The sequence below is a fragment of the Ursus americanus genome, chromosome 25 (genome assembly GCF_024610735.1).
Source record: "Ursus americanus isolate L20-20 chromosome 25, mUrsAme1.1.p, whole genome shotgun sequence".
NCBI classification, from domain to species: Eukaryota; Metazoa; Chordata; class Mammalia; order Carnivora; family Ursidae; genus Ursus; species Ursus americanus.
Window position 1 is genome coordinate 16,555,192 of NC_142151.1, and position 22,143 is coordinate 16,577,334.

The following is a 22,143-nucleotide window of genomic DNA, read 5'->3' on the forward strand; positions in this document are numbered from 1 at the left end:
ATTGCATGGGACATGCTTGTACCAAAAAAAAGTATTCATTGTTTACCTGAAATTCAAGTCTAACTTGGTGTTTTGTACTTTCATTTGCTAAATCTGGCAAATTTACCCACATACCCATGTAGCCCCTACTTTCTCTCTTAAATCTTCGTCATTGCCAAGTTCCTTAAAAAAGTTTTTTGAATGCAATACCTTTACTTACTCACTTCCTAGATGTTCTTCACCCCACTCCAATCTGGTTTTTATTCCCTTCTCACCACTGAAATGATTCTGGGTAAAGTTTTCAGTGGTCATAATATTGCTAAATCTACAGATTTTTTCCGTTCTTCATTTTACTTGATCTCACAGTAGGATTTTACCTAGCTTATCATTTCCTATTTGAAACAATCCTCTCTTTTATCTTCAGTAAATAAATATATGCATACACACAGACACACATGCATACCCGTGCACGCACGTGTGTTTGTGAGTGTGTGTGTGTGTGTGTGTGTGTGTGCTCCCTCACTTCTCTGGCTGCTGCTTTTCTTTCTTTGGCAGGCCATTCCTTCTCCATCTAAACTGTAATATTGGGCTTTTCAGGTCTAAGTACTGGGCTCCTTTTGCCCTCATTCTCAATATTCACACTAGGTAATTTAATTCACTTCTATGGCTACCAATGCTATTTTTGTGCCAAGGATTCACATATTTATATATCTAACCCAGAGCCTTTTACTGAGGTCTAGATATTTCTATTTGGATGTCTCACTGGTATGCCAAAATTAATGTGCTAAAAAATGAACAGGTGACAAGTTTCCCAATCTGTTTGCCTTCTAGTGTTCTCCATTTAGCAAAGGGAATTTTTGTCCACCCAGTTGCTCTTGGCAGAATTTGGATGCTTCCTTGATACCACTCCTCTCTCCTGCATCCTACCACCTCCTCACTCCACTAGGCACTATTGATTCTACCTCTAAAATCAAGCTTATATCCATTCATTTCTCTCCATCCGCCTACTTTCTTCCTAGTTCATCGCTACTCTAGACTCGCCTGGGTTAGTTAAAGTGTACACTTCTCCCAAACCACTCTTTTTCCCTTCTAACTTAAACTACATCCGTAGTGATTTTAAAACAAATAGATCATGTCACTTTCCTGGTGCCTTTATGATTTCATATTACATTCAAGTTAAAAAAATTCCTATAAGCCAAAGGTCCTGCATAATTTTGCATCTGTCTAATTCCTCAACCTGACTTCATGTGATTTCCTCCCATTTGCTGATTATTTTCAGATTACTGATTTTTGAGTTCTTCTGATGCACCTAGTGTTTCTTTACTTCCAGGCCTTGTATATGTACTCTCTGCCAGAAATACTTCACACCAAGCCAAATACCACCATCCTTCTGTTGTCAATTTCAATAGTATTTCCAGGCACTCTTAGTATGAGCATCCATGCATATCTAATTCCATCTAGACTTGTATGTTTTCATTGAAAAGGAAGCTCCACTAATGACATGGGTCCATGAGGCCAAGAAGAATCTCAGAGTACTGCTTTATTTCGTCTCATCCCAACCTGGACCTGTAATTGAATAGGATACCTGATGTCCTCATTTATGGAATACATTCTTTTTTGAAGAATTATTAAAGTGCTATACCAGATTTTCATACCCATGGTAATCCTAGCCTACTTGGAAAAAGTTGAGATCCCACTCAATTTAGAATAGCAACAACACAAATCATTGTTTCTGTGCACTTTTATTAACCTGATACTTTATTTCCTCTAGTCCTTCTAGAAATCTTGGAAGCTAAGTTATTAGTGACACCATTTTAGAGAATGGTGAATGAGAAATTGAGACTCAGAAAAGTTAAGTAATGTGGTCAAGATCTCACAGCTTGTTAAGGGCTGAGTTGAATTTGAATTCAGATTTGTCTGACTCAGAAATCTGCCCTTTCTACCTCTGGTGAGCCAACAGCAATGAATAGTTGCTTACCCCAGTATAGTGGGTATTTTAAACTCTGCTTTGATACTGTTATGAACCCTGAGGGCTCTGAGCAGCTCCAAGGGTCTCTGTGAGCGCCAAAGTTTGGGGGCATAGGATAAGTTATACCTGAGATTCAGAACCTCATTGTACAAGGAGGATTCTGAATCTGCTTCTGACTGAAGACCATGAGTAGGATTTGCCTGCAAGAGTTGGTGGGGGCCTGTCAAGTAAGCTCCAAGAACACTGGAATGAATTTGAAGAAAATATCTCTCAGAAAATAGGCATGGACCCATGGAATCCAGTTAAATAGCTTTCCAGGTGCATAAATATTTTCTTTCAAGTTTACTGCAACTGTAAATTCCTATTTCAAGAGTGACTCCATGATTCATGCTGACGTGGCTGTCAGTGGTCTCAATAATCACAGAGAGTCAAATGAGAATTTTAAAAGATCACATTTTTAATTTAAAATGATCTTGATGGGAATCAAACAGCTAAATTCTTTGCTCCTTTCCTGAATTCTAGGAGGAAGGACGAACAGGGACAAGAAGATGTATTCCTTCACTTCTTGATTCTGCCCAATTATCCTTTGTCCCATAGACATTTTGCTTTGGATCTTTCAATCACCTGCACGTCCGTAACTAAGATGTCACTTTCCCCTGAATTCTGTTTTGTTATTTTTGTCAAAAAGTAAGCCCGAACCCATGAGTGTGAGAAAATTGATCTGGTTGCTAATGGGATATAGTGGAAATAAGCAGTTTGACTGACTTCTTCACTCCCTCATATTAGCATTACTACTTTTAGAGAAACTATTCCTGAAATGATTAGTGTAGGAGGATGGGTTTAGTCTTGTATCTTCTCCTTTAAAGCACTCAGAGTTAGAGATCCCAGAAGGATCAGTTTTCTCACTTGTACTGAAAATGTCACTCTAACAGTTATCTGTCTGCACAGTCAAGTTTTGAGAAATCTTTTGAATTTACCGCATTCACACCATTCTCCATCATGGTGCTAAAAATGACTAATGCGGCTTGGAGACTGGGAGACTGGGAGAGCCGATCGTCTCTCCCAGTCATCCACCAACACTCACACACTCACATACACACATGCTCGGCTGACATGAATCCTTAAAGGTTTAAAATATCTTATATGCTAAATGGAACGCAGAGGCGTGCGGGATGCTTAAGTACATAGTTACAGTGATGGTGTCACTCTGGTGGGTTCTGTCAAAAAAAATTGGTCTGGTTGTTTAACTAAAAGACTGGTCTTGTTTTTAACCAAAGGGGCCACTATAATATATGACTTTATTTTCTATTTAAAAAAATCTCTGGTATGAAAATGATCAAATGCATTATTTAATTTTATCCTCTCGTCATCTCTGAGAAAAGTGGGGTGCAGCATTCCCTTTTTCAAATAAGAGGAAATAGTCTTAGGGAAGATGATGACCTACCGAATGTCGTGTATACAAAGGATCACTCTTTTTTAGGGGCCCTGACTAGTCACATAAGCCACGTTAGGGTCACAAGAACCAAATCCTCTAAATAAACATCATTTCCTTCCTTCCTCCCCTTTTTTTTTAAAAGATTTTATTTTTATTTATTTATTTGACAGAGAGAGAGACAGCCAGCGAGAGAGGGAACACAAGCAGGAGAGGAAGAAGCAGGCTCCCAGCGGAGCAGGGAGCTCAATGCGGGGCTCAATCCCAGGACTCTGGGATCACGCCCTGAGCCAAAGGCAGATGCTTAACGACTGAGCCACCCAGGCGCCCCCATCATTTCCTTTCTTGATGATTGCTATTCTGATGGCTAAAGGGATTTTCACAAACGCAGATATATCCTGCTCCCAGAAAAACATATGACAAAATCTCCTGTGATGTCATTCAGGGAATGATGGAGAACTGCATGAGCTGAATGATAGTAATTAGATGAAGTGGGAGCTGATTACATCCAAAAGGGGAAGATTAGTTGATAACTGGCAGTGAGTGAGGTCTCTAGGAACTTTCCACAAGGCTCTATTTTTGGTCCTGTCCAATTCACCAATTTGGTCAATTACCTGAAAGAAGTCTAGGCACTTGTTTACTAAGTTTGCAGATGACACAAAGCTAGTAAAGAAGTAAAGATTAGTAATTAACTGGGTGACAGAATCAAGTTTTTAAAATGTCTGTTATTTAAAATGATGAGTTGACATGTATCGAGGATAAAGATAAAGTCTTACATTTAATTAGAAAAAAAATTGTGGTAAGAGGAGTCAAACTGAACTGAAAGCAACTGTTACAAACAAAATTTTAAAAAAGCCTCAGGTTTTCATTAACCATAAGCCCAGTGCAACTACTGAAAAAGTCAACACAATCTCTGTTGGCGTTCAGAGAGAGAGAGAGAGAGAGAGGGAGAGAGACACTAGGTTGATAACAATAACATCTTGAGGATTGTGTTTAATCCTAGAAGCCATACTATTGGACCATAGCCATCTTTACTGAGCACCTACTGTGTGTGTTAATTACGTAATCTTGATAGCAGCGTGATGAACTATGCATTGCTGTTACTGGCATAGAAACTGAGAACACATACCTAGACTGTCTGGATTTGAACATCGTACCTCATTATGTCTCCGAAGATTTATCACACGTTGGAGGAGTTGGTATATGGATAGAAAATTAGACTTCCTCTGTGGAACATAGTGATTAGCAGACACAGGTTACATTCAAAGCAGAGAATTTTTCTGGGTGTTAGATGACGCAGGCACATCTAGATTTGGGTACAGTGTTAGCCTAGATGGCCTCTGACATTAATATCCAGTAGTAAGATTCTGATTTATTGGGTGCTTGCTTCGGCAGCACATATACTAAAATTGGAACGATACAGAGAAGATTAGCATGGCCCCTGAGCAAGGATGATATGCAAACTCGTGAAATGTTCCATATTTTTCGAGCCCTGGGTGTTATATGCAACTGATGAATTATTGAACTCTACATCTGAAACTAATGATATATTTTATGTTGGCTAATTGAATTTAAATAAAAAAAGATTCTAATATATTGGGATAGGATTTAATGTAACACAGTATTATTATGAACAACAACAACAAAAACCTCTCAAAGAAGAAGCAAATTGAATTAATTAGTGGTAATTTAAATGGTGTTCTCTTGAATACAAGTAGAGAGCACCCCACTCACATTGATGTAGCTAAGATATCCTTGCCATTTGTCCTTGGTAAACTTTGCCAAAATTATATAAACTTTTGTTTACCCATCTTTTATTATATCTAGAATATTATCAATAATATCCAACGTGCAGACCCCCATCCGAAAAGGTTGTATTGCAGAAATAGCAAGTGTCATTAAAAGGCCCTTACACTAGGTGACTCTTAATAGCTGTTTAGTGTATTAAAAGCAATGTTGATGTTGGTTTCAGAACACTGAAAGGGTCAGATTTCTGTCAGATACTAGTTGTGATGATTTGACCACTTTGTTTTCTTTTTTCTGTCTTACTATATTTCAAAAATAAGTATAAGATTGCCTTTATATGATTGTTGCAATAAATGCAATAATGTAAGTAACAGTTCCTACCACATTATTCAGATTCTCAAGAAAATGTAGGTTTTCAATGAAATGGTTTGCAAGAATAATTGGGTGTAATAGAGAATTTGCCTGGCCTTTGTCCTGGTTCCTGTTTGGTAAACACTAAACCCTTTGAGTTCTCTGAGTAACTGGAATGCCTTCGTTATTCATGGCAGGTCTCTCCAGCCCCACCTGATGGTTTATGCTAATGAGAGGACACATTAGGGGCCTGCCAGCCAGGAAAATTAAGCACATGATTAGAGGGTTGAGGCTTTGAGCCATGTGATAGCCCAACCTCCAGAGGGAAGAGGCTGGAGACTGTGTTCAATCACATGGCCAATGGTGCAATCAATTCTGTTTACATCATAAAACCTCAATGAAAATTCTGCACTCTGAAGTTCAAGCAAGCTTCCCTGGTTGGCCATATTCTGCATAGTGTCACACATTGGTGTGCCAGTTGGCCACTGCATCCCTGGGGATGAAAGAGCTTTCGCTTTTGAAACCCTCTTAGGCCTTGATCTGATTTGTATTTTTTGCTATCATAACGCTGTAATCATAAGTCCTGTGCTTTTCTGAGTTCTGTGAGTCATTCTCGCAAATCGTTGGTGGGGACCTCCACATTTATAGCCAGCTTATCAGAAGTGACCGCAGTCCTGGGGAATCTCTGAACTTGTGGCTAATGACGAAGGTGAGCACAGTCTTGTGAAGTTCGGCCCAACTGGGTACGTTCCTCAAACGTACATATGAAAAATGTAGATTTATATCAAAGATAAACTGATAGTAATATCTGACTTCATAGCTCTTCTAGAATATGGAAAATGTGGTTTGATTGTAGACATTTTTAAAAGCAAATTTTCAGGGCGCCTGGATGGCTCAGTTGGTTAAGCGTCTGTCTTCGGCTCAGGTCATGATCCCAGGGTCCTGGGATCGAGCCCTGCATCAGGCTCCCTGCTCAATGGGGAGTCTGCTTCTCCCTCTTCCTCTGCCTCTCTCCCCTGCTCATGCTCTCTCTCTCTCAAATAAATAAAATCTTTCAAAAAAAAATAATAAAAGCAGATTTTCATCTTCATTGAGTAATGTTGAAGAAAATAAACATATGCCGAACACATAAGATGTTTAGGTAGAGATATAGGTAAGACTTTCCCAGGTTATCTTATAAAAGTCTAATACCAGTGCTTTGTCCCTTGTTTATACATAAAGAATCTAACCACCCGAGCAGTCAACAACTTGCTGCTGTTCACGCGGTTGTTACGATGGTTTGAATTTTCGTGCTTTGAGAAATGGAACCATATCTCACAAATTCCGTGTAGCACAGAGCCTGGCACACAGTAAGCAGTCAATACACACTTGTTTCACTTTCTCAGTTAACTAAGACAAGGGCAATAATTCATCTTATTAACAATCAATCAAGGATTGTACATTTGTTCCCTAGAACTCTACGCTACCTACCAGCAAATTTATCCTTCTTAATTTGACTTGTTCCCTACACCCTGGAAATTTTTTGAGGATTTGGGAGCGTTTATTTCCTTGTCATGGTATCCCCAGTGTCCAGCGTGGTACCTGGAGCAAAGTGGGTCTTCCATAAATATTTTTTGAATGAAGATAGTGTTAAAAAGAATTTCTCATTCATAGAAGCTATTTCTTCCGTAGTTTGAAAGTAAGTAAATTAAATTTGTTACAGGAAAATACAAACCAATGCTTTCTTTACATGATTTTAAGTGTACACTGTAAGTACCTTTGAAAGTAGAGAATAGGCTTGTAGTATTTTCATAAAATAAGCAAAAGTAAATTAAAAAAAAATGTTAAGCCATGTTAACATCTTAGAACAAATAAAGGAAAAAGCCTGTGGATTTAAAATACAGCCAAAGACATTTCACCATGACATCTAATCACTGTCATTCTGTCGATTTTTCTGTCAGCACACGTCTGAGTAGCACTTTCTTGTTGCACGTGAATTTTTCAGATGGGGTGTTTCTCCTGATCAATTTCTATGGGAAAAATTTCCCAAGACTATTTGCTATTCAGTTCACAGTTTCTTTTTGATTGCATAGACATGATTTCTGGAAAATCACAGGGAAAAGAGATCATCCAGATACCCCATTCTCCTACATTTCCACAGGACTTACCTTTTCTGAGGATTATCTATGCCAGCTATGAGGCATTATTGAATATGACCTCACTGAAAGATCTAATAAGAATATAATGACTGATTTGTTTTAAAATACACTAAAGAAAGACAGCGGACAGGGCCTCATGAGAAGTGACATTCTGTAATTACCTCCTCCTATCAAAAGAAAAACAATTCCCAGAAATTAATGAATACAGCAAGAGTCTATTTCCTATCTTAATTCTATCTTAATTGCAAAAGTGGATCAATTAAAAAAAGACTACACTGGCAAAGCCCTTCTTTTAAGATTTTGTCTCCCAATTCTCTAGTCATCAAATCAATATATATATATATATATATAAGCATACCATGAACCTATTTTTACCTTCTGAGATGAGATATACCAACTCCACCAGCAATGCCGCCATGAAACAACCAAATCCATTGAACAGTGTCAAAAAATTCATAGAGGTTCCTCTGATGGTACTCGGAACAAGTCCATATATCACAGACACTGAAAGGAAAAGAGAAAGTCAAAAATTAGACATTCTCTGTGAAATACTTCCATAGATATTATTCAAATCAGTGTTGATCATACCTCAAAGAAAGCTTACCGATAAAGGCAAAATTTGGGTTGGACTTTGTTAAAGTTACTATAGTAAGGCATACTATGATGGTACAATTTAGGTATATCTAAAAGGAGTAAAATACGGCAAAACATACTCTTGTATAGCTGCAAGAAAAATTTAATTGCTTGGTGATTTGAGTGTCCCAACATATTCACCCAAATTTCACCCCGATTTGAATATTTCTTAATTTTGGATTGAGGTGAGGCTTGTACTGGGTACTGTGACAATCTAGTAATAAGGTCTATGATTCTGTGATTCCAAGTAAATCATTAGTTTCCCTACAGAAAACTTGAATTTATCATATAAAATTAGCATGGGGGTTAAGAGGATGGGTCTGGAGTTAGACAAGATTTTGCTAGAATCCCAAGTCAACTATTTATTACCTCTGTAATTTTAAGTAATTACTTAAACTTCCCAAGCTTCAGTGTTCCTCTCTATAAAATGGGAATAATATCATCACTCACTTGCAGAGGGGCTGTGGTTCTTCCTTGCTATAATGTATGTATAATCCCATCATATATGTAAAATGCTGACTTGTAGGAACAGAATCAGGTTGGCTATTTTTAACAGTATTAATCTTACCAAGTCAAATGGCTCCTTCTTGTGCAAAGTGCCTTACATGCATTTAAATTATCCTATTTAAGGAGAGGTTACCTAAAGAGAGACTAGAGCTTAAGCTTTGGGTCTCCAAAAAGATTATCTTTCTTCCCCCAAGTCATTGTTGCAAGTGGCAAGTGGCAAGCTGTTGAAAAAAACACCGTGGAGGAAATTTTTTTTTTTTTAATTTCAATTACAAATAATTTTTTTGAACAGACTCAATTATAGAGAACAAACTGATGGTTGCTGGAGGGGAGGGGCTGGGGGATGGGTGAAATAGGTAATGGGGATTAGGGAACACACCTGTGATGAGCACCAGGTGATGTATGAACTCGCTGAATCACTATGTTATACACCTGAAATTAATATAACACTGTATGTTAATTAACTGAAATTCAAATAAAAACTTAAAAAGCCCCCCCCCAAAATTTTCTGGGTATCAGACATAGATGAAAATGAGTATATCTGATTTTATACATATGATATTAACTATATTAAAATATGCATGGCAACCTTAGGGGTACATGCTAAAATATTTACAACATTTATCATAATATGGTATCTGGGATTTGCTTCAAAATTATACAACGAGGAGGAAGAGAGTGTGCAAGTGAGGGTAGAGATGAGACAAGTTTGGCTGGCTTGAGAATGATTGAAGCTGGAACGTGAACACACAGGAGTTTATTGCAGTAATCTCTCTTTCATATTATGTGCGGCAAAAAATTGGAAGGAAATACATAAAATAACAGGAATGGTGTTAGCTTTGAGTGGTTGAATTATCGGATTTTTAATTTTCCTTCTCCTTACTCTTTTGTACTTTGTGCAAATTTGTCTACAGTGAGAGATCATAAATAAACATTAAAGTTCATTTAAAAAAGAAAAGTGGTGATAGAAAACCAATATACCAGAGAGGTTAACCTTTAGTTTCCTTTTCTTTCTTTTTTTTTTAGACAGGGGAGGGGCAGAGGGAGAGGGAGGGAGAGAGAATCTCAAGCAAGCTCCACACCCAGCACCGAGCCCAACTCGGGGCTCCATCTCATGACTCAGAGATCATGACCCTGAGATCATGACCTGAGCTGCAATGAAGAGTTGGATGCTTAACTGACTGAGCCACCCAGGTGCCCCTTAGTTTCCTTTTCTAGAAAGAGATCTCATTATCTTCTCCCTTCTCTCTCGGGAAAATGTCACCCTGGTTTACGTGCCCTCTACCCCAGAAAAACTCTGCATTTGTTCAGCCCGTTTAAATAAACTAACGAATACATAATGTTCATGTATTCATGTACCCTCCTAGCATTCATTTAACATTTCTGTTTTGGTTTCTGCATATCCTCGACATGTTTTCATTTATCATCCGATGACCATTCAAAGGAGTCGCTTGTCTGTGCTCCAGGAAACGGGCTGCGCTTGGAGGCTGAGGCGGCCCTCAGCTCAGGCTCTGAGCATCCTTCCTAGATGTTCCACTCTGGGCAGGCAGAGAGCAGAGACGTGCGCGACGCTAAGGGCCGCGCTACACAGGCACTTAACACCACAAATACTTATTGGAGGTGAAGATAGTGATGGTGATAAATAAAATACTGTGGAGAAGGACTTCAAATATCAGCGGCAAGGGGCCATGGGTACCACAGCTCTCGTGTGGGGTGCAAATCACCCTCAGGAGCCCGAGGCCAAGCTCACAAGGTTTTGTTTCTTTCAGGAAGATCTGGAGGACGGTATGAGGGAAATGCTGAAGAGGCTTTGGGAAGAAATGATTCACTGTTATAAAAAGGATTTGGCTTATGAACTTTCCTTTCTATAAATATGAGGAGACAAACAATGGGCAGAAAGACGAAGTAGGCCGATTTCTTTCCCTGAGAAAAAGCAGAACGTACAAGCCCATTATTACTCTGCTAGTTAATTATTAATCCTATGCTTTTCTCTTGCTAGAACTTCTGGTGCGGTATATAATTCATGAACACACTTTGCCAGCTCTCTGCCTGCTGGTTAATCTCTCTTTGGTGTCATTTTAGTCGTTTTGAAAGCCTCTGGTTCCCTTTTAGAGGACTTCGCTTTTCAAGTCCTCGGATCTCCATTTTCAGGCACCGACTCGCATGCTCTGATCTCTTTCGACTTTAGTGATCATCAGCCTGATTTTGTAGGCTCTGCGGTACTTCTTTTAGCACATGATAGCATACATAGTATCCACAAGTCTGCCACTATTCCCCAATTCTCATTTTACCGTGAAGACACAGTAAAAAAGATTCGGTGTGTGTGAAAGCTGGTCTTGCCAAGGAGAGCTGAAATGTGCCTCCAGGTGGAGGCTGGTTAGTGTTTGCAAAGATACCCCTCACAGCATCTGTGGAAACTATAGACTGTGGGGCTATAAGCACCTTCCTGAGGCCCTGGTCCTGGGGACTCATTGCTGAAATTTCTTTCACTCTGGTTGTTCTTAAACTGTTAAATGTGCTGATAATGTGTGGTGAGAAGTTATTTCGAACATGGGTAAGAGAAGTACCTCCGTCTCAGAAAACGGAATTTGATTCTGTTACCCACTTTCAGATCATCATTCCTTCCTCATCCCTAAAAAGCTTCAGCTTATTGTTTCTGCTTTTATCAGTATTATTCGATGGTATCACCTCATATTTCTCTTTTGTGCGGTTGTCTGTTAATCTCTAGGATATTTTCCTCTGTTATTCAAAGTCATCAGCTCCTCTCTCCTCGCCACGTTCTCCAGTTCTATTCCTGCCTTAGTTCCTGGCAATTTTATCATATATAGAGGTCACCCTTCGAAACTTCCATCCTGCTAGATCTTGGTTTCTCAGTTCCTTGACCTTCTTTCTAATGTCCTCCTCCTCCATTCTACCTTAGCCATTCATTACCACGGTCACACCCTGAACCTTGTTCCTCAGACCAGGAGTTGGTGAACTACCATCAGATAAGGTTCCGGCTGCCACCTATTTATAAATAAAGTTTTATTGGAACACAGCCACACCCATTCATTAGGTATGCCTATGACGGCTCATATACCACACTGACTGAGTTAAGTAGTTGTAACAGAGACTGTCTGGTGTGAAAAGCTTAACTGTTTATAATCTGACACTTTTCAGCAAAAGTTTGCCAACCCATGCCCTAGGCCAGTAATTGTAAGCGTTCCATAATCTCAACTTTGTGCAACCCCCTCTGATTATAACCTCCTGCCTTCCCAGTTTACTGTCTGCTACTCAACCACAAAAATGCTTAGGCTCCTTTAGGACCTCCACTCCATTGCTCCTTTCATTATTCTTACCTCTTTCATACCCTTTACGTTCCTACTACTCTTTTTAGCTGAGTTAAGTTCCATAGTTAATTGTTATGATCATATTCTTTCACATACCCTCATTCCCTTGCTTTTCTCTTGCTTTCTGGAAATTGATTGACTCAACAATTCACTCTCTGCCATCTCTGCTCCTAGATCCATGCAGCCTAATGTTTCTGGAAGAAAAACACATAACCATGTTGACCAACTCATTTTAAATTCCTGACCACACACCTCGAAGGTCTCCTAATACACCCTGGCAATGTTCTAGATCTCCCTAGTTCATTCACTCTCTCATTGTCTTAGACAACAATTTCATATCTCTGCTCTCTCCTCAAACCCCCCAACTATACTCTCCCATCCTTACTCAGAGCTCATGGCCTGACATCCTACTTCACTGAAAAAAAAAAAAAATCAACCAGCTGGAAGAGAATTTCCGTAGGAATCCCCACACCTGTTTACGCACCCATGAGTCTCTGCACCTTCATACTCTCCCTCCAAACTGTTACCATTGATGAACCGTCTTACTACTATCGAAAGCCACATTCTCAACTTGTAAATTAGATCTCAACCTTTCTATTTGCAGTAATTTCCCCTCCCACTGCCATCAACTTTCCCTCTCTTTTTTAAAAAAATTTCCCCCTCTTTTGAATCATTCCCACCAACATGCTGTATGACACCATTATCTTTCCTTCCTCAAACATAAATAAAAAACTCATTCTTAACCCCATTCCTTTGTCAGCTACTGTCCCATTTCTTTGTTCTCTTTTGCAGCAAAATTCTTCACATAAATTATCTATAGTTCTTCTCTTCTCATTATCCCTTAAACTCATTCTAAAGAGGCTTTTGTGCATTCCCATATCCCACATAAGAAAGCTTTTTTCCAGACCACCAATAATGGCCAAATTCTCAGCCAATTCTCAGTCCTCATCTTACTTGATGTATTAACAGCATTTAACACGGATGAACACCCCTTCCTTGATACCATTTCTTCATATGACTTCTGAGATACTGCTCTCTTGGTTTTGCTTTTTCTTGCTTGTCACTTCTTTTCTCTCGTCTTTGCAAATTTCTCATCTTCTTTTAATGTCTTAATGATGATGTGCTTCAGGGTTGAGTTTCTGGATCCTCTTGTCTATACTGACTCCCAATGTGCCCTAACTCTCTTGGTGATCTCAACTAATCCCATTGCTTTAAACACCATTGATGTGCTTATGACTCTCAAATTTGCTATATCTGCAGCTCAATATGAAAATACAGACTTGGATATCTAATTCTCTATTTGTCACCTCGATCTGACATCTTGTTCGTGTCCAAAATGAAACTGGTGATCTTCTCCCCAAAGCTTGTTCTGCCTGTAGACTTTTGTCTCTCTGTAGATGGCAACTCCATCCTTCCAGGTGCTCAGGCCATAAATTTTGATGTCATCATTAACTCTTTTCTTTTTCTTATACCCTATTTTTCCTTCATTAAAATATAACTAAGCTTGGATTATTTCTCACGACCCACACTGCTACTATTCTGGTCTGAGGCTCTCATTGTCTCCCCTTAATTCATCTATCCTCTATCCTTTTCCTCACTGTACTATATTCTTAATCTATCCTTTTCTTCAAGGTAGGATATTCTCCACAGCAGAGAGAAAGATTCTTTAAAAGTGTAAATAACATCATGTCATTCTTTTTCCCATCTCACTCAGAGCCCAAGTCTTTACAACGGCCATTCTGACTCATCTCTTACTAGTTTCTCTCTTCCTCACTCTCCTCCAACTTCATGAGACCCCTTCCACTTCATTGCCAGATATACTCCCATCTTTGCATTTGATGACTCCCTTGCTAACAGTGATATTCTTTCCCAGATATCCATGTGGCTGACTCCCTCAACTTTTTCAAGTCTTTGTGTGTTACCTCTCATTGAGGTCTGTCCTGACCTATCTCTTAATGCTGCAGTCTGCTGCCTCCTATGCTTGGCACTCCTGACCCTCCTTATCCTGCTCTATCTTTTCTTTTTCTATAGTACTCGTCACCCAACATGTTCTGTAATTTAATTACATTTATTTTTTATTATCTTTCTCCCTTTGGTAGAATGTAGGTTCTACAATGGCAGAAAGTTTCATCTTTTTTTTTTTTTTAATTGATTTGCCTTAAGGTTCTAAAGTAGTGTCAGGCCTATTGTAGGTACCAACACAGTATTTTTTGAATAAATAAAACAAACACGGGTTATGAGACAGCTGGGGTATACATTGCTGTAATTAAGACATAGTTTGAAAAGTTTTCTGTGTGTGTGTGTGTGTGTTTCTTGTAGTTCATCTCCTAGGTATAACATGATTTAGCATGGTAAACAATGTCCAGTGAAATTAGGGGAGAAATCCACTGTGCTTTCTCGCCCAAGGCCATCAGTGTAGGACATTGTCAGGAATTTGAATGATATATTTTTATTGTACTCACATAGAAATAGCTGTATATTTTATTCTCATTTGTTTATTCAGTATATGTATTAATCATCTTCTCTGTACATGCACTTTAAGGAAGAAAGAACATTAGAATCTAAGGATAGACAATAAGGATAAGAATCTTGATTTAAAGCCTGCACATTCTCATGGTGAGAGGGAAGCAGTAAACATACACATATAAATACGATAATTGCGGGTCCTGACAAGTGCTATTAGAAAAAATGGAACAGGGTAATAGAGTGAAAGTGATAAGATCACCTAGACAGCCTCTTTGAGGAGATAATCTTTGAGAAAATTTGATGCTGAGAAGAAGCCAGACACTTGAAAACAGAGGAAAGGGGATTCTAGGTCGAGAGAAGAGCAAACACAAAGGCCTTGGGATGAAAATAAGTTTGACGCTTTAGAAACACAGAATGAAGATCATTAAATTTCTAGGGGAGTGGTCAGAGGGAATAATGTTATAAAATGTAGTTGGAGCAGTACAAGAGGCCAAACCGTGTACAGTCTTATTCACATTTAAGGAATTTATCTCCAAAATCCTATTGAGAAATTTGAAGCAGGGGAATGGTAGGACTTCTTTTGGAAAGAGCATGATGGCTATTTTGGAGAATGGACTCCTGGGGCAGGAGAAGAAGCAGGGAGACAAGTTAGGAGGTTCTGACAGAATTGGTGAGATATTGGTGACCACGTAGGCTGATGCGGGACTTGATCCCATGACCTGAGCCAAAGGCAGACGCATAACCGACTGAGCCACCTAGGTGCCCCAAATAAATAAATCTTTTAAAAAAGGAGACCTAATAGACATCTATGATTATAATTCCATAAACTTTCTTTTTCTTTCTTTTTATTTATTATTATTTTTTTTCATTTTTGAAAGGCAGGCCGTGGCATGCAGCTCCTCACTTGAATAAGTGTCTGGAGTCTTGGAAACCTGACTACCCTACATTCTCCTGCAAATGGACACTGAGAGCTTGTTTGGAGGTTCTAGCAATGGAATGCAGCTACTCACATACCCTTGACTGAAGAATGTCCCTCCTCTATGAGGTAAGTCATCCTTTTCCACCGAGTCTGCAGCTTTGGGAGGGAAGGAAGGGGACACCTGCCTAGTCAACCAGATCAGCCGAATCAACCCTGAAGATCAATGGGGTGACAGATGTTACGTCAGATCGCCTACACATCCTACACAGAGTTTATTAATTGCTTTTACTTTTACCTTTTTCAGTGAATTGCTTTGGTATCATATATGTATGTGTCTGTGTGCATATATACGTATGTCCTTATTAAATATGTATATTTAAGGAATTTGGAAATAACTGAAGATAATAGAATAATTGAAGATTTTGGACAAGTGAAATGATCAGAACTGTCATTTAGGATGATTGAAGGTCGTGTGCTGGTTGATAGAGTGGGAGAGATAGTGGAGGTAGGAAGATAGGTAGTAAAAAAATAATCTTGGTGAAGTATAATGATTTACAATCAGGGCTCCCACTGCAGGGAAATATAAAGAAGCTAAAAAATAAGATGCAATAGATTACACTGATAAACACACACACACACACACACACACACACACTGCTGTATTGCAAGACGTCACTGAACTACCTTGATGAATTTGAAAATGGCTAGTTTAATTAATATCAGCAATCTAGATAATCCGGAAAACCCTTGATATTTAATAAAGTTATTTTGAACCTGTCTTATGAAACACTAGTGATCACACTTAATTTAGTGTAACTTAATTTAAAAACATTGAATTATCTGGAAAATTGGCTCAAATTTTCATTTCATTTGCATGTTTATACACTCTCAGAGTACCTTATAAATGTCATTTTTGGAGGGAGTATCTATGTGAGTTTATCTGCGAGTGGGAGGGCGGGAGGTGGGAAGAAGAAGACAGACAGGAGAGTTTTCGTCTGAGTGTACTGGACTTGTCTTCTAGGTTTTAGCAGTTTTTCCTCCTGTTGTGTATTTGACCAAATAGTAACTGCCTTTAACTAAGTTCATAAATCTTTCCTTCCATCTACATTCAGGTAGAATTAATAATTGTTCTGTATCTGGCAGAGGAGTGAAGAGAAATTAAACCTTTTTTTTTTTTAAATGAGGGTGATAAATAGGCTTGTTCTGAAGCATTGTGGGAAATCTCCAGGGAGTGAATAGGTCGCCAACCGCTTGAGGTGATGTGTTCTGTGTAAAGGCTCGGTGTGCTGCTCTTACATGAGGTGATGAAATCGTTACTTACCGGCTGGGTTGACCAGTGTTTCAGCCACTCCAAGTAAAACGTACTGAAAAACCAGGTGGAAACAGGGCATGGAAGAAATGGTGAGGACGTTGCCTGAAAGAGGCTGCTCCACTGGAGGGAAGTGTTTTCTCTGTATTTCAAAGAAGCCAGCTACCATCACAGACAAGGCGGCAGAAAGATTTCCAGCGACTGAAGGAAAATAATGCAGACAAAAAAGAAAGAAAAAAAGAAAGAGCCCCAAATCAGTGCAAGAGGCCATAACATTTCTTACACATTGACACTTGGGGATGTTTGCTAATATTTTTTGCTTTGGGAATATCCAGCTGCCAGCTACCTGTGTTATCTGGCTATGCTATGCTTTGACTGTGGTCTCTCAGAAACAGCTGCACTGACTCCCTATTTCCCAACTTACTGCTTGGAGGGCCTCTGGAAAGTTAGTTAACCTCATGATCACTTTTCTGAGCTCTAAGATGGGGTTAATGATGCTTACCTTTGTAGGGCGAGTCTGAGATTTAAATCAGGTAATGTACTGGTATTATTATAACAGCTCCGTAGCAATAGGGAGCAATTATTGAAGATAAAGCAATAGTTTTGAATTTTTGTCCTCAGATAAGATATATTATTTTTCATGACTTTTTAAGATTTATTGGAGTCAAAAATAGTTTGGGGGAAATTTAAAATAAAGTGATCTCATCACAAAGTTTTAATCATTTAAAAAATGGGTTGGAATGATCTGTATTATCAGTCCTCAGTTTTCTGACATTTCTCTGATCTTTGCAGAGAATTAAAGACTAGAAACGTTTGTTTAGAAAAAAAATAGTGAAGGTGAACAGCTAGATAAAGAGTATAAATGAAAGCAATTATTCAAAAAGTCGTCTTGCTCATCTTTTCATTTTACTCTTGAGGAATTATCTAGAAAATTTTGGATGAAAATGAGTAGGGATTTTGTTATGATTTTGTTACAGTTTATATCCACTGCAACCATTCCATTTTCTCAATTTACCATTCATATTACTGGCTTAATCCCATCTTTAGAGCAGAGGCAACCTTGAGATTGATGGAATTTACTTGAAATTGAGAGATAGTCACATTTTGCTAACTTGCATAAAATTTCAGATAAGGCAAAGCTTTCAATTCAAAAAAATCAATCTAATGTTTAAATAGCTTAGTGTTTGTTTTGGTTGATAGAGAAACTGGTAGGTAAATTTTTTGATTATATCTCAGTATTTAAATGTATCTGTAAAGTCTGCTCTTTACTGAGTCTCTAAGAAATAGAAGGTGTAAAAAAAGGGGGAAATCTGAATAACAGAAAATTTGAGCAATTTTTAATTTATTTTTATTTGAAATTAGGTTCCATAAAGGCTCATTCATAGTGGGGTCAAGATTTTGGTTCTTTAAACAGCTCATATAAAAAATCTGAGTCTCAACATTATCTACGTTTAAGATCATGTTCATCACATAATTGCATTTATTTAGACTGTTTGGCACATTATACGGTCATCAGAAAAAGAGCTAATACGTCAATTCAATTTAGTATTTACTGTCCTCCTGCTCTATGCAAGGCAGTATGTTAGGCACAGTTGGAGATATAAAATTAAAAAATATCTGTTCTCAGTCATTGCAGACTCATATTCTGTTGGGGAATCTAAGAAGAAGAACTTATTTCTAGCTGGGGAGGTGAGAGAAATAATTTTATGCTTTAGAGAAAGAAGGGTGTCCATATGAAAAGGTGAGGGCAGCATCGCTGGCATGAGCAAAAGCACAGAGTTATAAAACATTTGGACAGATTTTCAGAATAGTGAGAAACAAGTTATTTGGGAATTGGGGGACAAGATAGATTGGGGTCAGATCATAAGAAGCATTTAATATATTTTTAAGGAATCTGTAAATTGCTCCGAAGATAATGGAATCACTGAAGATGCGAGACCCAAGTGAAATGATTAGAACTGTCATTTGGGATGATTACTCTAAAGGCTTTGTGCTGGTTGATAGAATGGGAGAGATAGTGGAGGTGGGAACATAGTTAGGAAGTTAAAATAATATTGATAAAGTATAATGGGGCTTAAGTTACAGTCCTGGCTCCCACTTCCAGGAAACATAGACAATAGAAACATAAAATGCAATAGATTCCACTGATAAAGCCATAGAAAGATCAAAGAGGAAGCAGATGTCAATGTTGAGTGTAAGTCCAGGTGACTGGAAAGATGGTAGTGCCAATAATATAAATGAGAACCCATGACAGGGAGAAAATGAATTTGATTTTGAGTTGGGGTAGAGGCACAAAGAGATAATTTAAAGAGAAGTGCTCAGAAAACAACTGAAAATGTGAATCATAGGTCAGAAGACAGGTTGAGTCAAGAGATAAAGATTAATGAATCATCTGCATGGAATGGAAATTTAAGATCAGGTGAAATTTAAAAATGATGGGGAGCGAAGGAAGAGAACATCTAAGCAATGCTTTTAAACATATTTGCATATGGGGGCAAAAAAAAAGAGCTAAAACTATGGAAAGAAAGGCCAGAAAGATAAGTAATCTGTAAGGGAAGGTTTCAAAGAGGTGGTTATACAAAACAGAACTTCTGATCTTTGCCCTACTTTTTCTTCACTCTTCCCCATCTCCACCAGTACCTTCACATACTCAAGGCAGGAATCTGGGATCCTCTGTCTTTCCCCCATCTCCAAATATATTATTAAGTTATCCAGATTCTATTTCAAAATGTATTATGAATTAACCTGCTTCAGTTCATAGCCACTGCCATCATTTTAGTCCAAGTCATTATTATTTTTAACCCAGACTATGTGCAATACCATATTTAATGGTCTTTCTGTTTTCACTCTTGCCCACCTGTACCCTAGTAAGCACCATACAGTCAGGGAGATCTTATATAAATGCAAATTCAATGTTACTCTTCTGCTTAAATTCTGTCTGTAGGTTTTCATACGGTTAAGATGAAATCCCAGGGGCGCCTGGGTGGCACAGCGGTTGGGCGTCTGCCTTCGGCTTAGGGCGTGATCCCGGTGTTATGGGATCGAGCCCCATATCAGGCTCCTCTGCTATGAGCCTGCTTCTTCCTCTCCCACTCCCCCTGCTTGTGTTCCCTCTCTCGCTGGCTGTCTCTATCTCTGTCAAATAAATAAATAAAATCTTTAAAAAAAAAAAAAGATGAAATCCCAAATCTTCAACATGGCCTTTATATTGCCTGTACTTATCATCTCTCTCTAATTGGTTGCTACTTTCTCCTCTCTGACCATTTTTCAGCCACATTTTTTGTTTTTCTTGACCATCTTAAATTCGTTCCCACCTTAGAGCCTTTGCTTTGCTCTTCTGAAACATTTTTCCCTACTCTTTACTCGCCCACGTTCGCCATTGATATTCAGCATATTACTGGAAGACCTAGCCAGAACCTTTAGGCAAGAAGAAGAAATAAAAGGTATCCAAACTCATCAGGTTATGTACATTGAATATGTACAGCTTTTGTAGATCAATCATACCTCAATAGAGCTTTTTTTTTTTTGAAAGAGACTTATTTGGGGGCACCTGGGTGGCTTAGTTGGCTAAGTGACCTACTCTTGATTTCAGCTCAGGTTATGACCTAAGGATTGTAGTATTGAATCCAGTGGTGGGCTCCATGCTGTGGGTGGAGTCTACTTGGGATTCCCTTTCTCCCTCTGCCCCTCCCCCACAACTTGCTTGCAAGCAAGTGTGTGTGCTCTCTCTCTCTCTCAAAAAAATTTTTTTTAAAGAGACTTATTTGGATTATTTTAGGAGGGTCCAACCCCTATTGTAATCAATAGGAATTGAAATACAGAGAAAATGAAGAAGAGAAAGTTATATTTTAAAAAGAAAAAGAAAAGTTATCTGATTGAGAGAATGGTGAGAATACCTGTGAATAGTGCAGTGGTTGAAAAGACCTTTACCAGGGTACAATAACATGGCGTCTTCGAATATCACTGATAGAGAGTGTGCTCCAGTTAGGAAAAGAGGTCATAAACACAGGAAAGAGCATCAGAAGGGCACTAGGCTTTTCAACAGTCCTTCAAGTCTGTGGATCACAATCAGAACAATAGCTTCAAAATTTTGAAGGAAAATTATTTTCAACCTAGAATTCTGTTTACAGGTGATTAATCAAGTGTAAGGGTAAAAAGACTTTCAGTCATATAAATTCTTGGAAAATTATACTTTCCAAATACCCTTTCTTAGGAAGTTGCTAAAAAATAAATGATAATGAAAGAGGAAGTCAAGAAAGAGGAAGAGGTCATTAGAGATCTAACAAAAAAGAGCACCATGCAGCCCATCTAGAGGGCCATCGTCAAGACAGAGAACAAGGACATAGACGTCCGCAAGAAGATCTCCAGAGGAAGAGGAGCCTCTAGTACATTACCTTACGTGTTTTAGCGCTGGGACGAAGTAGTGGTAGTGTCGTGAAACTGGTAAAGCAGTTTGAAACTTAAAAAGCAAACAATTTTTAATTAAATAACTGAGGAAAATCACATACTTTTTAAGTACAGAAAATAAACTTTTATATGAGAAAATTGAATCCAATTCTTTGGTTTTGCCATGAGTTTGTGTGTGTGTGTAAAACTGATCGCCGATTTAAATAAAACTATTTCTATAATCTTATTATTTAGCAGTATTCACTTAGACAAACAACATCTAAAATTTGAAAATGATTTGTCTTTGGGAACCATGACTGGATGGCGGAGAAAGCCAGGCTAGAGACCATAACTTGCTGTTAAAAGGCTTTCAGCATTATTTGTTCGCTAATCTAACATGTTTCCTGAATCTAAGATGAATTAAACTATAAGAAGAACATGTTTCTATGTATCACCAAGAAGGGAAAAAAATGCTGCCAATCCATTATAACATGTAACCCAATTTCATTTCATTTTATTTTTTTTATTTTTATTTTTTTTTAAAGATTTTATTTATTTATTTGACAGAGAGAGACAGCCAGCGAGAGAGGGAATACAAGCAGGGGTAGGGAAGAGGAAGAAACAGGCTCCTAGCGGAGAAGCCTGATGTGGGGCTCAATCCCAGAACGCTGGGATCACGCCCTGAGCCGAAGGCAGACGCTTAACGACTGCGCCACCCAGGCGCCCCGTAACCCAATTTTAGAGATGAATCTTTACGTACATATAGTGTTGCTATGAGTCCATATATGTTCCTTCAAAATAGTGTATTGAAGTCTTAACCACCAATGTGACTATTTGAAGACAGGGGTTTTAGAGAGGTAATTAAGGTTCAACGAGGGCGTAAGAGTGGGGCCCTAATCCAATAGGACTGGTGTCCTTAGAAGAAGAGGAAAAGGCACCATGTCCGTGCATGCACAGAGGAAGAGCCATGTGAGGACCT

General features: G+C 38.5%; 1 protein-coding gene and 1 non-coding gene across 3 annotated transcripts in view; one reads left to right on the top strand and one right to left on the bottom strand.

The window, feature by feature from the left end:
- The window catches only part of SLC15A5 (solute carrier family 15 member 5), a 75,359-nt gene that overhangs the window by 15,157 nt on the left and 38,059 nt on the right, over nucleotides 1–22,143 (bottom strand). Inside the window, exons 6-7 of one of the 2 annotated variants that reach the window (XM_045781440.2) lie at nucleotides 16,791–16,979; nucleotides 7,991–8,119 (exon numbers count right to left, since the gene is read on the bottom strand). In XM_045781440.2, coding sequence (XP_045637396.1) covers nucleotides 7,991–8,119; nucleotides 16,791–16,979 — 318 coding nt within the window. The remainder of the gene's footprint in view (nucleotides 1–7,990; nucleotides 8,120–16,790; nucleotides 16,980–22,143) is intronic. The other variant, XM_087855415.1, reaches the window with a different exon arrangement.
- Nucleotides 4,760–4,866, top strand: LOC123781801 (U6 spliceosomal RNA). Its single transcript, XR_006776815.2, has one exon. It is a non-coding gene; the product is annotated as a U6 spliceosomal RNA (small nuclear RNA).